General features: G+C 61.2%; 1 protein-coding gene and 1 pseudogene across 3 annotated transcripts; one reads left to right on the forward strand and one right to left on the reverse strand.

Annotated features, from left to right (window-relative positions):
• Positions 1–358: 358 nt before the first annotated feature.
• LOC124525232 (uncharacterized) lies at positions 359–430 on the reverse strand (annotated as a pseudogene).
• A 2,860-nt stretch (positions 431–3,290) lies between these two features.
• Positions 3,291–11,896, forward strand: CREB3L3 (cAMP responsive element binding protein 3 like 3). 3 transcript variants are annotated; one of them, XM_047096677.1, is made up of 10 exons: positions 3,291–3,317; positions 3,829–3,957; positions 4,623–4,893; positions 5,748–5,860; positions 6,433–6,567; positions 7,355–7,461; positions 9,380–9,448; positions 10,638–10,722; positions 10,881–10,977; positions 11,189–11,896. In XM_047096677.1, exons 1-10 carry the CDS (start codon positions 3,291–3,293, stop codon positions 11,500–11,502), a joined length of 1,347 nt encoding a protein of 448 aa, XP_046952633.1. In that variant the 3' UTR covers positions 11,503–11,896. The 3 variants fall into 3 exon arrangements, with proteins under 3 accessions (XP_046952633.1, XP_046952635.1, XP_046952634.1); XM_047096679.1 differs by having other exon boundaries at positions 6,436–6,567; XM_047096678.1 differs by having other exon boundaries at positions 4,626–4,893.
• Positions 11,897–12,614: the final 718 nt, after the last annotated feature.

Genomic DNA, 12,614 nt, shown 5'->3' on the forward strand with positions numbered 1-12,614 from the left:
GCACAAAGAGCTTCGCGCGCATGTTCCCTCTGCGCCGTTGGAAACCACCCGAGGAAACCTCGGGGATGGAAAGGCAGAGGCATCCCTGAGAAAGACACGGATCTGGGGGAACTACCTCCTGGCGGGGCTCGGCGGGCAATCATTGACCCTTTAGCGTTCACACCAGGAGAAAGCAATTGTGGTGAAAGACAGGCATTTCCTTCTTTGCAGAACGTTACAGGGGCGTCTGTATTCACGTCTCCTTTTTTCACTCACGCAGGGCGTCCTATGTCCCGCACCGTCCTTTTTCACTAACCTGGTGCATTTTCGATGGGGAGGGTATTGTCTTCACTGGGGGGGGGGGGGGCTGAAAACCGGTTGTGTTATCCTGGTTCAGGGGCCATGCTAATCTTCTCTGTATCGTTCTGATTTTAGTACACGAGGCGAGCACGGATTTTTACTTTTATTAAAATAATAATAATAGTAATAATTTAAAAAATTAAAAAAAATTAAAAAATTAAAAAATATTAAAAAATAAAAAATAAATTTTTAACGTTTAACGCTGTTCAACTGCTTTCTGTTCCCGGTGATGCTTTGGCCTCCGTTCTGGGTGTCGTATGGGTACAATCGCGCAGCGTGCGTTCTTTGGTGACCGGTGTCTCTCGACTCGACGTCCCCGGGATTCACCCCTGGTGCGCCTACCCGTGCCGCGTCCCCTCCTAAGGCTGAGTAGCCCCGCGTCGCTTGGCTCGGCCGGCTTGCTTATTCCCCTACCCCCGGGCATTTGACTTGCCTCCCACCCAGGACGACTCTGCGTCAAGTTGCTACGGACATTCACACGTTCACGTTCAAGTCTTGGCGGGAACGTCCCTTTCTTGCCGCGGACACAGGTTCGCGTCGCTCTCAGACAAACCCCCAGGAGCGAAATTGCTGAGTCATCAGGGACAGGCGCGTCCAACCACCCAATTTCCCAAACCGGGTAGACATGACCCCCATCAGCCATGCGGACTCCACTGTGGGAAGGTCACGTCAGAGTCCGGCCCAGCCTTATCTTACTTGTTCAGATAGCTCTTCATTGGGGCATATAAACGCCTTCTAAAGTCCATAATTATAAAAACAAAAATTTTTTTTAATACAAATCTCCTGGGGAGGGGCCCTACAGGGTCTAAATCTACAGGGAGGGGGGAGTGAGTGCTGCCAGACCCCTCCGTCGGGCGGGTTTGGGTACGAGGAGGAGGGAGAGCTCTGTCTTCAGGGCACGGAGGTCCTGAGGGTCGCACCGGAGAGGGAGGCAGAGTCAGGAGAAGCTACAAGTCGAACCTCGCCCTCTTCATGCACCTGCTGTGTAGGGAAAGCGCCGGATACAGCAGAGGCCGAATAAATATTATGACTGGGGGTCACTAAAGCCAAGCGAAGCCAAACACGGCCCTTAAAAAAGCCAACACGGTGGTTACAGAGGCAGAGAGCAAGTGAGAAAGATTGGGAGGCTTAGGGAGATAGGGGCACCGGCGACCAGAGGGGACGGTGATTCAGAGACATCCCCCTCCCCCCCAGTGCCTGGGGCCGGGGGAGGGACGGAACAGCTTCCCCGGCTCCAGCCCCCCTCCTTGCCGGGAGCTCCCCCTGTCCTTCCAGCCACAGGCATCCCCCGACGTGGTCCCCTGTGCCCTGGGGGACCAGCTGCTGTACCACATCAGGCATGGCACGTAGTAGGCCCTCATTAAATGTTTGTTCCGTGAATAAATGACGATTGGTCCGTTCAGAGAAAAACACACTGGGAGGGGGATTTCTTGGAAGCAAGGAGGGTGTTTTAGTTACCCCGTGACCCTAGTGCCTAACGTCGCGCCTGGCATACAGAGGCTCACTTTAGTCCTCCATTCACTGAGCTCCCAACACCTTCCTGCTGTATTGAGTATAAACAAAATCCTTCACCGTAGCTACCCCCCAAGGCTCCCTGATCCCCGCATCCCCTCCCTGCCCTCCCCTCCTCCCTCTCTCCCCCTGCTCCAGTCACATGGGCTTCCTCCCTGTTCCCCCCAACAGGCCAGCCCGGGTACTACCCCAGGACCTTTGCATGTGCTGTTTCTTCAGCCGGAAACACCTTTCCCCCAGATCTTCCCATGGCTGGCTCTTTCTCGTCCTTCAGGGTTGTACTTAAATGTCACCATCTTAAGGGGTTGCCCGGCTGGCTCCGTCGGTAGAGCACGTAGCTCCTGATCTTGGGGTCCTGAGGGCAAAAGCCCCCACACTGGGTTCAGAGCTCACCTTTAAAAGTGGTGGGCACGCAGGAGGCGCTCCGTGAGCGAGAGCTGATTGAGCACCACTGTGTACCGGGCACTTTCCTAGATGCTGGGGGCCCAGCAGAGAACAAAAGAAACTCCATTCTAGCCCACAAGGCCCTGGGGGGGGGGGTGGGGAGGGAAGAAATGAGGGAAGACAAAAAGCCAGGGAAACAGACGAGAAAATTTCGAACGGTGAGGGGGGTCCGTGACAACCGTGATGTCACGAAGAGCCATGGGGCAGGGCTCCTCTGTTGGGGGCAGGGGTCACCCACCGCCTCTCAGCCATCTGGGCTGGTTCACAAAAAATCGAACATTTATGAACCTGTGAAGACAGTCCAGAGTCAGAGGGGGAGGGGAGGGGAGGGGAGGGGAGTTAGTCCTGGGCGGCGGGAACAGTCAGTGCAAAGGCCCTGGGGTGGGAACCAGTTTGGCTCAATCCACATTCGGCGAGTAAATGACCCATAGAAGATTCTAGAAGGAACGGGGGCGGGGGGGGGGGCGCTGCTCAAGTTTGTCTGTGGAGGGCTTGGAGGGTGGGTAGGAGGTTGCCAGCCCCCGAGGGAAGGCAGCTTCTGGCAAAGGCCTGGGCCGTGCCTCTTGGCTTTGTTCTGTCCGGAGGGTGGACAGGACCCAGTCAGGGGCCCTGGGCTCTCCTGGAGCCCAGCGTCCCGGGACTCAGAGGAGAAACAGTCCCTGGAAGTAGGGGAGAGGTCATGGCAAAGCTGAGGCACCCCAGACTTTGGCCTTTGCCCACTGCAGGCCAGGAAAGCACAAAACATCAAGATAACGGTCTTCCCTCCCTTCCCCCAGCCTGCCCTGGTGCCACTGGCCCTGAACCCTGTCCGTCGTGCCTGTCCCCCAATCGGCACCCGGGGACGGGCCGGGACCTCCCCACGCTATTTCAGCATCTTTTGGGGGCGGTTACGGAGCCGCAGAGAGGAGCGCGGGGAGCCTGGGAGCCCGGTTGTGGGGTGAGCTCCGGATCTGGGCAGACTCAGGAGACGGCTGGGGGCAGAGCTGGCCGGCCTCATGAATGGGGATTTAGCAGCTGGAAAGGTGAGCCGTGCCCGGGGGCCACGGGAGAGGGAGGTCTCAGCCAGGAAACCCTCCCCAGACTCCCAGAGGTGGAAGGAGCCTCACGCCCCCATTGCACGGATGGGAAGACCGGGGCTCGGAGAGAGCGTGTCACAGCGGAAGTCCTGCCTCCATCCAGGGGCTGCCCTTGTCTTTCCTCCGGGAGGGGAGGGGAGGGATGGGCAGTGGGGAGAGGGAACTAGTTTCATCGGCCCCCCAGGGGTCGACCAGGCTGCTCCCCTCCCCCCTGCCCCCGTGCCTGCACCTTCTAGAACTTTTAAAGAAATCAGCTCCCATGCCCTGAGGAAGCCCGTGTCAGCTCCTGGCCCTCCTGGAGAAGGAAACTCCAAGGGCAGCGGTGGGCTGAGCCCGGGGGCTGAGCGGGGGGTGGGGGCGGGGACTTGAGGCCCACGGACGTCGGGGTGGTGTGCAGATGGGAGGTGGGAGGAGAGGGGGCTGTGTGACCCTCACGCCTGTCCCCTCCTTGCCCCAGATGGCTTCCTCCACCGGTCCCATGGGCCCCATTGGCAGCCTGGAGCTCCTGGACCTGCTGTTTGACCATCAGGACGGCATCCTGAGACACGTAGAGCTGGGCGAGGACTGGGGCCACCTCGAGGACCAGGTGAGGGCACGCCAGGCCTCAGACCGGAGCCTCGCTCAGCTTCGTGCGGCGTTTAGGGCTCACGGCGCCCACTCTTAGCAAAGCACATCCTTGTGCTGAACCTCTCAGCCACCCTAAGGGGTGGCTGACATTAGCTTCTAGCAGGTGGAGAAGCCAAGGCCCAGAGAGGGGCAGTAACTCGTCCAGGGTCACACAGCAGTTTGGGGGTGGGTTTGAACTCCAACCCGGGGCTTGTGCCTCGGGTGGTACCCATGCTACGAGATTGTGTTGAGGCTCCAACAACCCCAGAGGAAGGAGCGTTAGCTCGTCTGTCTGGCAGAAAGGGTAAGTGCGGCCCAGAGAGGATCAGTGGCTTGCTCCGTCACACAGCGATCGGGAACAAAGCATAGAGGGCTTAAAAAAAATTTTTTTTAATGTTTATTTTTGAGAGAGAGAGAGAGAGAGAGAGAGAGAGAGAGAGAGAGAGAGAGAGAGTGCTACGAGGGGAGGAGCAGAGAGAGAGGGAGACACAGAATCCGAGCCATCAGCACAGAGCCCGACGCGGGGCTCGAACTCACAGACCGCGAGATCGTGACCTGAGCCGAAGTCGGACGCTCAACCGACTGGGCCCCCCGGGCGCCCCCAGTATAGAGGTTGTAATGCCCGCCCTTCTCTCTCTGCCCCAGCAGGTCCTGCCAGGCCCAGACTCGGATGATTTCCTCAACTCCATCCTGGCCTCTGGAGACTCGGTGCCCAGCTCCCCGATCTGGTCTCCTGCAGCCAGTGACAGTGGCATCTCTGAAGACCTGCCCTCCGACTCCCAGGACACCCCTCCACGCAGTGGGGCAGCCACCACCCCCGCGGGCTGCCCCTCCTACCACCCGGGAGCCCCCTGCCTCGCCGGGCCCCCCGGACCCGTGGCCCAAGTGCTGGACGCGTCTGTGGCCATAGACTTGGGTGGGTCCTCCTTCTCTGTTCACTGCCCTTGTCCGTGCCAGGCGCTGGGCGCCCACACTCGCCCTCCGAAATCGACGCCGTCATGGGCCCATTTCCCGGACGGTGAAATGGAGTCCCCGTGAGGTGAGGCCGTGAGTCACAGCTACTGACTCCCGCTCCAGGCGCCACGCTTCCAACCTCATCTCTGTACGTCGACGCCAGGACCGTAGTAGACGTTCAGTGACAGACAGGGCGTGAGGTCCGGGGACCCCAGGCCTCAGACGCTCCCCCCCTGGATCTGGGGAAACCTGGCCTGATGCGGAAGACACCCCTCCCCGCTGGAGGACCGTCCTCTGTCCCTTTAGCTCTTATTAGACTCGCTGGAGAGTTAACAAAACGGAAGCTCAGAGAGGTTTGGTCACTTCACCAAGGCCACACAGCTCTGCACAGTCGGGATAAGAACCGAGAGCTGAGCCCCCCCCCCCCCGAAGTCTGTGCTCTGGGGAGCACCTTGCCTCCAGCGTGCCGGGTGCCAGGGGGAGGGAGCCGCAGGTGAATCAGACCTGGGCAAGGACCAGGGGGAGATAAGGCCAAGCCGGCTGGAGACCTAGCCTGTAACCCTGGCCAGTAACAGCCGGTCCCTCCTGGCTTGGCAACGGGTCCCTCAACAACGTCCTGATGAGTCGGCTTCCCGTTTTCCATCGGCGGGAAGACCGAGGCACCGGTCGGGGATGCTCCCCTCAACCCGGGGCCTTGGGGCCCTAGCGCGCTGCGGTCAATCCTGGCGGCCTTGCTGGAGGAGGCGGGTAGAAGCGGGGAGCTCAGGGGCCCGCGCGTGACCCCTCCGCGTCTTTGTCTCCATCTGCCCTGCTCAGAAATGTGGAGCCAGGGCCTCCGTCGTGAGGAGCGGGCTGAGTTGGCCGACCTGCCTTCGAGCTGCAGCCTCACGGTGAAAGACCTCCTCCTCTCGGGCGGCGGCGGCGACCTGGTGAGCAGCCCGGACCCCACGCCCCGGAACTTGAGCCCTTGCGGGGCTGCCGGGGGTTCGTAGGGCCCCGATGCCTCCCATTTCGGAGACGGGAAGACTGAGTCACACACGGGGTGGGGCGCTTGCCGCCACGGTCGTCGTCATAACGTTTTTTGAAACAGCTGAAACTTACCACCAAGTACCTACCACGGGCCAGACACTCTTTTAAATGCCTTAAATGCGTCATCTTTTCCCGTTATTATTATTATTATCGGAGAGAGAGAGAGAGGGCAGGGGAGAGGGGCGGAGGGAGAGAGAGACTCGCAAGCGGGCTCTGGGCTGCCAGCCTGGGAACCGGACGCGGGGCTCGAACCCGCGAACCGCGAGATCGTGACGCTGTTTCGCCCACTGGGTTCCCGGATGCGGAAGTGCCGGCTCTGGGGGCTGGTGCTCGCTCTCTGCGGCCCCGGGGCCAGCGGGGGCCCCACGGCAGACGCGCCCGTAGGGTCCCAGGTCCGGTGTCTCGTTCGCTTCCGGGAGGCGGTTTCCCTGCCCCCACAGCCGTGTCCCCCTCCCCCCCTCCCCCACGGCAGCAGCATCACCCGGGGGCCCCTCACCTGCCCCGGCCTGCGACCCAGCACTGCCAGGAGCTGGTGCTGACGGAGGACGAGAAGAAGCTTCTGGCCAAAGAAGGCCTCACCCTGCCCACCCAGCTGCCCCTCACCAAGGTGAGCCCTGGCCCCGGGCCTCGCCCCCTTTCCTGCGGCCACCCGCCCTCGAGTGTTAGGACGCGTCCGTCCCTGGAGCCCGCAAGTTCGCCCTTGAGCCCAGCTCAGCGGGCAGAGCCCCACACCCGGGGGGCCAAGGGTGGCCTTTCGGGCGGCAGCGGTTGGGGCCCCGGGGGGCCTCCTTGTGCCTCTCGCGCTGCCTCGTAGCCCCTTGCAGGCCGGAGCTCCCCAAAGGGGTGACCTGTGCCCCCTCTCCCAACCCACGACCTGCACGCGGACTTCGACTGGGCCGCGCTGCATTTTTGTGAAGGCTTGAACCGGTCGCTAAAATGTCTCTGGCCAGCAGTGTTCACACACGGTTTCCATGGCCGTGCCCCCCCCCCTACGCCCACCCTTCCGCCCGCAGCCCCCGCCCAGCCCGTTTCGCTCAATGTCAAGACCTGGGTTCGCCATCGCCACCGGAACATCCGCGGGCCCCCAGAAAGGCGCAGTGCCCAGGCATGGCCAGAAGGTGGCATACTCGCACCAGCGCTCAGAGTGTGGCCGCCGGTTCCTACCTGGGACTGGGATCTGGGAAAATTCTCAGGACCCGGGACCCCCCCCCCACCCCCGCCCACCCCGGAGACTTTGCAGGAGTTCAGGGGGACGAAAGCGGTCTTCGAGTCATGGGGAGTCTGCCCCCCGCCCCCTGGGTCTGGGAGGGCTCCCCCCGGAGGAGCAGGGGTGAGGTCATGAGGGCCAGACAACAGGGTGGACCCTCCCCCCACCCCACCATGTCACTGTGCAGTATGAAGAGCGAGCGCTGAAAAAAATCCGCCGGAAAATCCGGAACAAGCAGTCGGCCCAAGAGAGCCGGAAGAAGAAGAAGGAATATATTGATGGCCTGGAAACTCGGTAAGGCTGGGGCCCCCGGGGTGCCCTTCTGGGGTGCGGGAAGGGGACAGAGACCCAGGGAGAGCCGTGCAATGGGGCTAAGGTCACAGTGTGGGGGGGGGGGGCTGACAAAATGAGAGGTTTCCTTTCTCTCTCTGGGAGAGGTCATTTGTCATGTGAATTACCAGCGTGGGAAGATGCCCGGAGATGGCAGAGGTCAGGCTCGGGGTCCCTTTATCCCCTGGAAAGTGAGGCACCAAGAAAGGAGGATGTATTACCCATCTTGCCCTGGGGCTCTGCCTGGAGCTGGGGTGCTTACCCCGCCTGCGTGAGCCCCACAGGTCCTCAGAGCTGCCGTCGTTTCCTTGATGGTGCGTGTCGTGTGTGGCAAGGACAGAGGAGAGATCGTTCTCGGCAGAACATCCGCCTCCGAAAAACCGCGCACCCCGCGTTCACCAACTGCCGCTCTCTTAACTCTTTTAAGGGGACGGGCTCCTTTGTCTTCTTTAACAGAAGCGCAACGCGCGAGCAGACCCACTCTCTAAGCCGGGAGTGGCCTGACGGAAGGTTACGGGTCTACCTGGGTCTTCTCTTTCTTCCCAAGTCAGTTTTGGGATGTCGTACTTGTCTGCCGTACTTGCAGTCGTACACACTGCAAATGTGTCGACATCCAATGGTTCCCAGTTCTCTCGTTTTAGTTTGCTAGGCTCTGTGCTGTCGGCAGGGGAGGGACAGGGGGACACAGGGAGACCCAGAATCCGAAGCAGGCTCCAGGCTCCGAGCTGTCCGCACAGAGCCCGACGCCCCGGGTCTCGAACCCACAAACCGTGAGATCTTGACCTGAGCCGAAGGGGGATGCTCAACCGACGGAGCCACCCAGGCGCCCCTGCCTTCTTGATTAATCTTGCCAGAGACTTATTTATTGAATTATTCTTTTCAAAGCGTGGCTTTCTGGCTTTTACCTCCTACCCACCTGTACTTTTGTATTCTTCCACTTCTGCTCTTAGATTTGGTATGCCCCCCCCCACCTTGATGTTTGATTTTGGAGGGGGGGTTGCTATGTTGCTCTCTTGCGAACTTTCAACACGTGCGCGTCCAGCTTGTTGAGCCGCGTAAAGGTTGGTGAAGGTCTGTCCCTCTCCGCACTGTGTTAGCCGCACCTCTCGCATCGTGATTTACACAATTGGCATTACCATCTGGCCCTTGAATCTTCTCTAATTTATGTCCTGGATTCTTATTTTTATCCCATGAGTCATCCAGAAGGAGGGCCTTTCTGTGGGGGGGGGGTGTACTCTCTTGGCTGGGACATATCGTCATATGGGGATTTGAGTACTTCAGTCCCACATCTGGGTGGTCTGGGGCCAGGCCGCGCCCACATATGGATACAGGTGGGAAACATGGGTCCCCCAGCCTGGATCCGGGAGCCCCCGGATGGACTCGTCACCATTGTCTTAGTCCTCAGATGCAATCTGCGAAGCCCCTGATCAGCTTTATGTCGTGTTGGTCTCCCAAACGCTCTGTGAACTAGGTAATCGTAGCCCCTTTTTACAGGTGAGGGGACTGAGGTCAGAGAGCAGAGCGGCTTGAGGTCACAAGGGAGGGTGAGGACTGTAACCTGGTTCCCCGTGGACTCCCCATCACCCTCCCACTCAGTCTTCTGGAAGCATCGCTGCCCGAGTTTGGCATTCCACGGCCCGTCCTCGGGGCACAGACCGGAGCGATGCCCCCACATCAGTGCAGACGTGGGGCCTGGGAGCCAGGCGGAGCTGGGTTCAGATCTGGGCCCTGTCCACAGACTTGCTGGGTGGCTTTGGATGAGTGACTTCCCCTCTCTGGCCTTGGGTCCCCTGCCTGTAAAATGGGGCCCCCCAGGGAGATGTCAGCCGAGCTAGTTGGTGACGCACGGGTTCTGGAGGTCACTGTGGCATTGTCCCTGCAGGATGTCAGCCTGCACTGCCCAGAACCAGGAGCTTCAGAGGAAGGTCTTGCATCTGGAGAAGCAGAACCTGTAAGTCTCGGTCCAGCTACGGGAGAGGACAGGGGAGCCGGCCCCCAGAGTCCCTTGCAGGAGGGGTGGACAACGTGGGGGACAGCCTCTGTGATGGCAAAGCAGAGCAGGGGGTAGGGGCCCCACCTAGCAAGGGTGCGGGCTGCATGGAGGAGGGCACTTGGAGTCGGGGAAAGGCGTTTGCGGTGGAGGAAAAACGGCAGACGACTGGCCAGAGGCCAGAAGCACGCTGTGCTGGAGAACCGAGTGCGGCTCTAAGAGGCGCGGCCGTCTATTCAATATTTGTTTAGCATCTCGTCTGTGCCAGGCGTAGTTCTGGGCCCTGGAACCACAGCACTGCACGGACAGGCTCCCTACTTAAAGAACTCATGGTCTGGTGGGAGACAGACTCAAGACAAAGGGAAATACGTAAAAGCTAATTCACATAGCGATAGCCACTGAGGAGAAGAGTGAAGCAAGGTTAAGGCCCCGGAGAGCGAGTGGGGGTGGGGGGGGGTGGCGCTACTCTGGGCAGGGAGGTCAGATGTGATGGCTTTTGAGATGAGACCTGATGGATGAGAAAGAACCAGCTACAAAAAGATCTGGGGGACTAATGTCCTTGGTGCAGAGGGAACCAGCCTGTGCAAAGGTCCTGGGGCAGAATTGGGTCTGACGTGTTGGAGGAACAGCCAGGAGGCCCGAGTGGCTGCAGCAGAGTAAGCGAGGGGGAGAGAGAAGGAGGAGGAGGAGAGGGCAGGTAGGGAGTGGGGCAGGTCATGCGGGGGGCTTTGGGGGCCACGAGGAGGACTTGGGCTTTGACCCCAGGGGCGTGGGAGCCCTGGCAGGGTCGAGAGAAGCCTGCTCACGTCTGAAAAGTGCCGTCTGGCTGCTGCTTGGAGCGTGAACCCTAGGGGAGCAAGAGAGGCCTTGGGGGTCCAGAGTAGAGGCTGGGGTTGGCATTTTGGTGAGAGATAATGGCAGCCCGGGTCACGGGGGTGGGGTGGCAGAGAAGTGGGTGGGTTCAAGTGGGTGGGATGTTCAGGGAGATTTGTTGAAGCGACGAGGGAGAGTCTGGGACTTTAAAGACCAGCGGGCCCACGAGGGATGGATGGGATTCAGACGTCAGCCGGGCTGGGGGGACCCCAGAAACGGGTGGGGACCAGATCACGGCCCCGGGGGGCTCAGCCAAGGCCTGCCCATTCCTGCCAAGGTCCCTCTTGGAGCAGCTGAAGAAGCTCCAGGCCATTGTGGTCCAGTCCACCAGCAAGTCGGCCCAGACGGGCACCTGCATAGCGGTAAGTCCTGGTCCCCAGGATGACGGGCGTCCTCGGCCTTGGCAAAGCGGTCTGGGTGGCGAGATGAGCGCAGCGTGAGCCCCAGGTGTCTTCTGGGCCTCGGCGTCTCTGCTCACGGGGTGGGGGAGGGGTGGGGTGACCTCCCCCATCTCCGCCAGGTCCTGCTGCTCTCCTTTGCCCTCATCGTCCTGCCCTCCATTAGCCCTTTCGTCGCCAACAAAGCCGAGAGCGCCGGAGACTACGCGCCCGTTCGAGGTAGGTGGGCTGGGGATGCTGTGCCCTCAGAACCCCTCTGGGCTGCACCATGGACACAGTCCCCTTGGTTCCCTAAGCCCCTGTACTGGGCCTCTGGGGCTTGGCAGGGGGAGGGGGGCTCCTTGCTGCTACTCCCTGAGACTGGGGTCAGAGAGCGGAGGGACTCCAGTCCCCAAGCCCGTCCCTCGTGACCCTCCCCACCCTTGCTCAGTTTTCTCCAGAACTTTGCACAACGACGCTGCGTCCCGTGTGGCCCCCGACGCCACACCAGGCTCCGAGGTCCCAGGACCACGGCCCAAAGCAGGCGCGTCCCAGGAAGGGTCTCCAGGCAGCCCCAGGGCAGACTGGGAATCTCAGGGCAAGTCGGCTCTGGACAACTTGACGGAGGAGTTGGACAACTCGACCCTGATCGCAGACAACTCGACGGAGAAGCTGAACCGGGCCACCCTGCTGGACTGGACTGCCCCTGAGCCAGCGCTCAGCCCTGGGCGCGGGGGATTGGAGGCAGCAGGGGAGGAGCTGTGAGCACCCTCCGGACGTGCCCCCGGGCCTCTCTGCTTAGGGGCCCTTCTGTGGACAGCAACGGGCATGGGGGTGAGAGGTGAGACCCTGGCGGAAGTGCCAGGATGGAGATGTCACAAAGTCACAGCCACACACCCGCGGACCCAGGCACACACAGGACACGCTCAGACACAGGACAAGCGCAGGGCCACGGAGCTCGAGAAATACACATCCAGGCAAAGAAAGGAACGGGCACATACAGAGTGATCCACAGACTCAGACAGACACACGCACACACCACGCCTCGACAGTTCCCCTGCCCCGGGACTCCTTCCTGTCCCCTGCACACTTGGCTGAGTCTGCGGGGACCCTGGCCCCAGAACCGCAGCCCACAAGCCGCGCCTCTTTTCTAAGATTGCAGTGATCCTTAATAAAGTATTTTGACAGAACACGTTGGCACAAAGCGTTGTCTAGGGCTCCTCGGCTCTTGGAAGGAGCGTCTGGGCCAGCCTCGGAAGGGGGAGTGGGGTGCGGCCCCCCACCCCCACGCCCCCCCCCACCCCCGCGACCCCCAGGGTGGAAAGGCTGCCGGCCAGGCGCCGGGAGTGTCTTCAGCACCTTGGAGAGCGGCCTCGAGCGGTGAGCGCGGCGCGCCTGGAACCCGAGGTCTCTGGGGGCCTCAGGAGGCCCTTCATCGCGTCCTCGGACGATCTAGGTCAGCTGCCTTCCTGGGAGGGGGGCCGCGCTGCCCACCTCGCTCGATCTACGGATGAGGAGACCGAGGCATCGGAAGTGAAGGGATCTCACCGGAACCCGGCTGTGCCCGCGCTCTCCTAATGCGCCCCGCCCCACCCGCTTTGCGCAGGTGCGGGGAGGTGGGGGGCGGGCTGCGAACGAGGCCCAAGGCCACTGGCAGCTCTCATCAAGGGGCTCACAGCCTAGCAGTGGGGGGAAAATATCTAGAAACCACGCACAGGAGTATATAATCACAGAGGGCGCCAGGAGCTCCCGCTGCGGTATTGCCCTCCTCCTCCACGGCCCCCCCAGGCCTGGATTGCAGGGAGGCCCAGGCAGACTCCACAGGGGGCAAGGGGACCGTGCATTCTGCACCCCCTGCCCCGCTCTCCCCGGGGCTA

This window comes from Lynx rufus, unplaced genomic scaffold (assembly GCF_022079265.1).
Source record: "Lynx rufus isolate CCGP_SWC_20201006 ecotype Redwood Valley unplaced genomic scaffold, mLynRuf1.p SCAF_4, whole genome shotgun sequence".
In the NCBI taxonomy this organism is placed as follows: domain Eukaryota; kingdom Metazoa; phylum Chordata; class Mammalia; order Carnivora; family Felidae; genus Lynx; species Lynx rufus.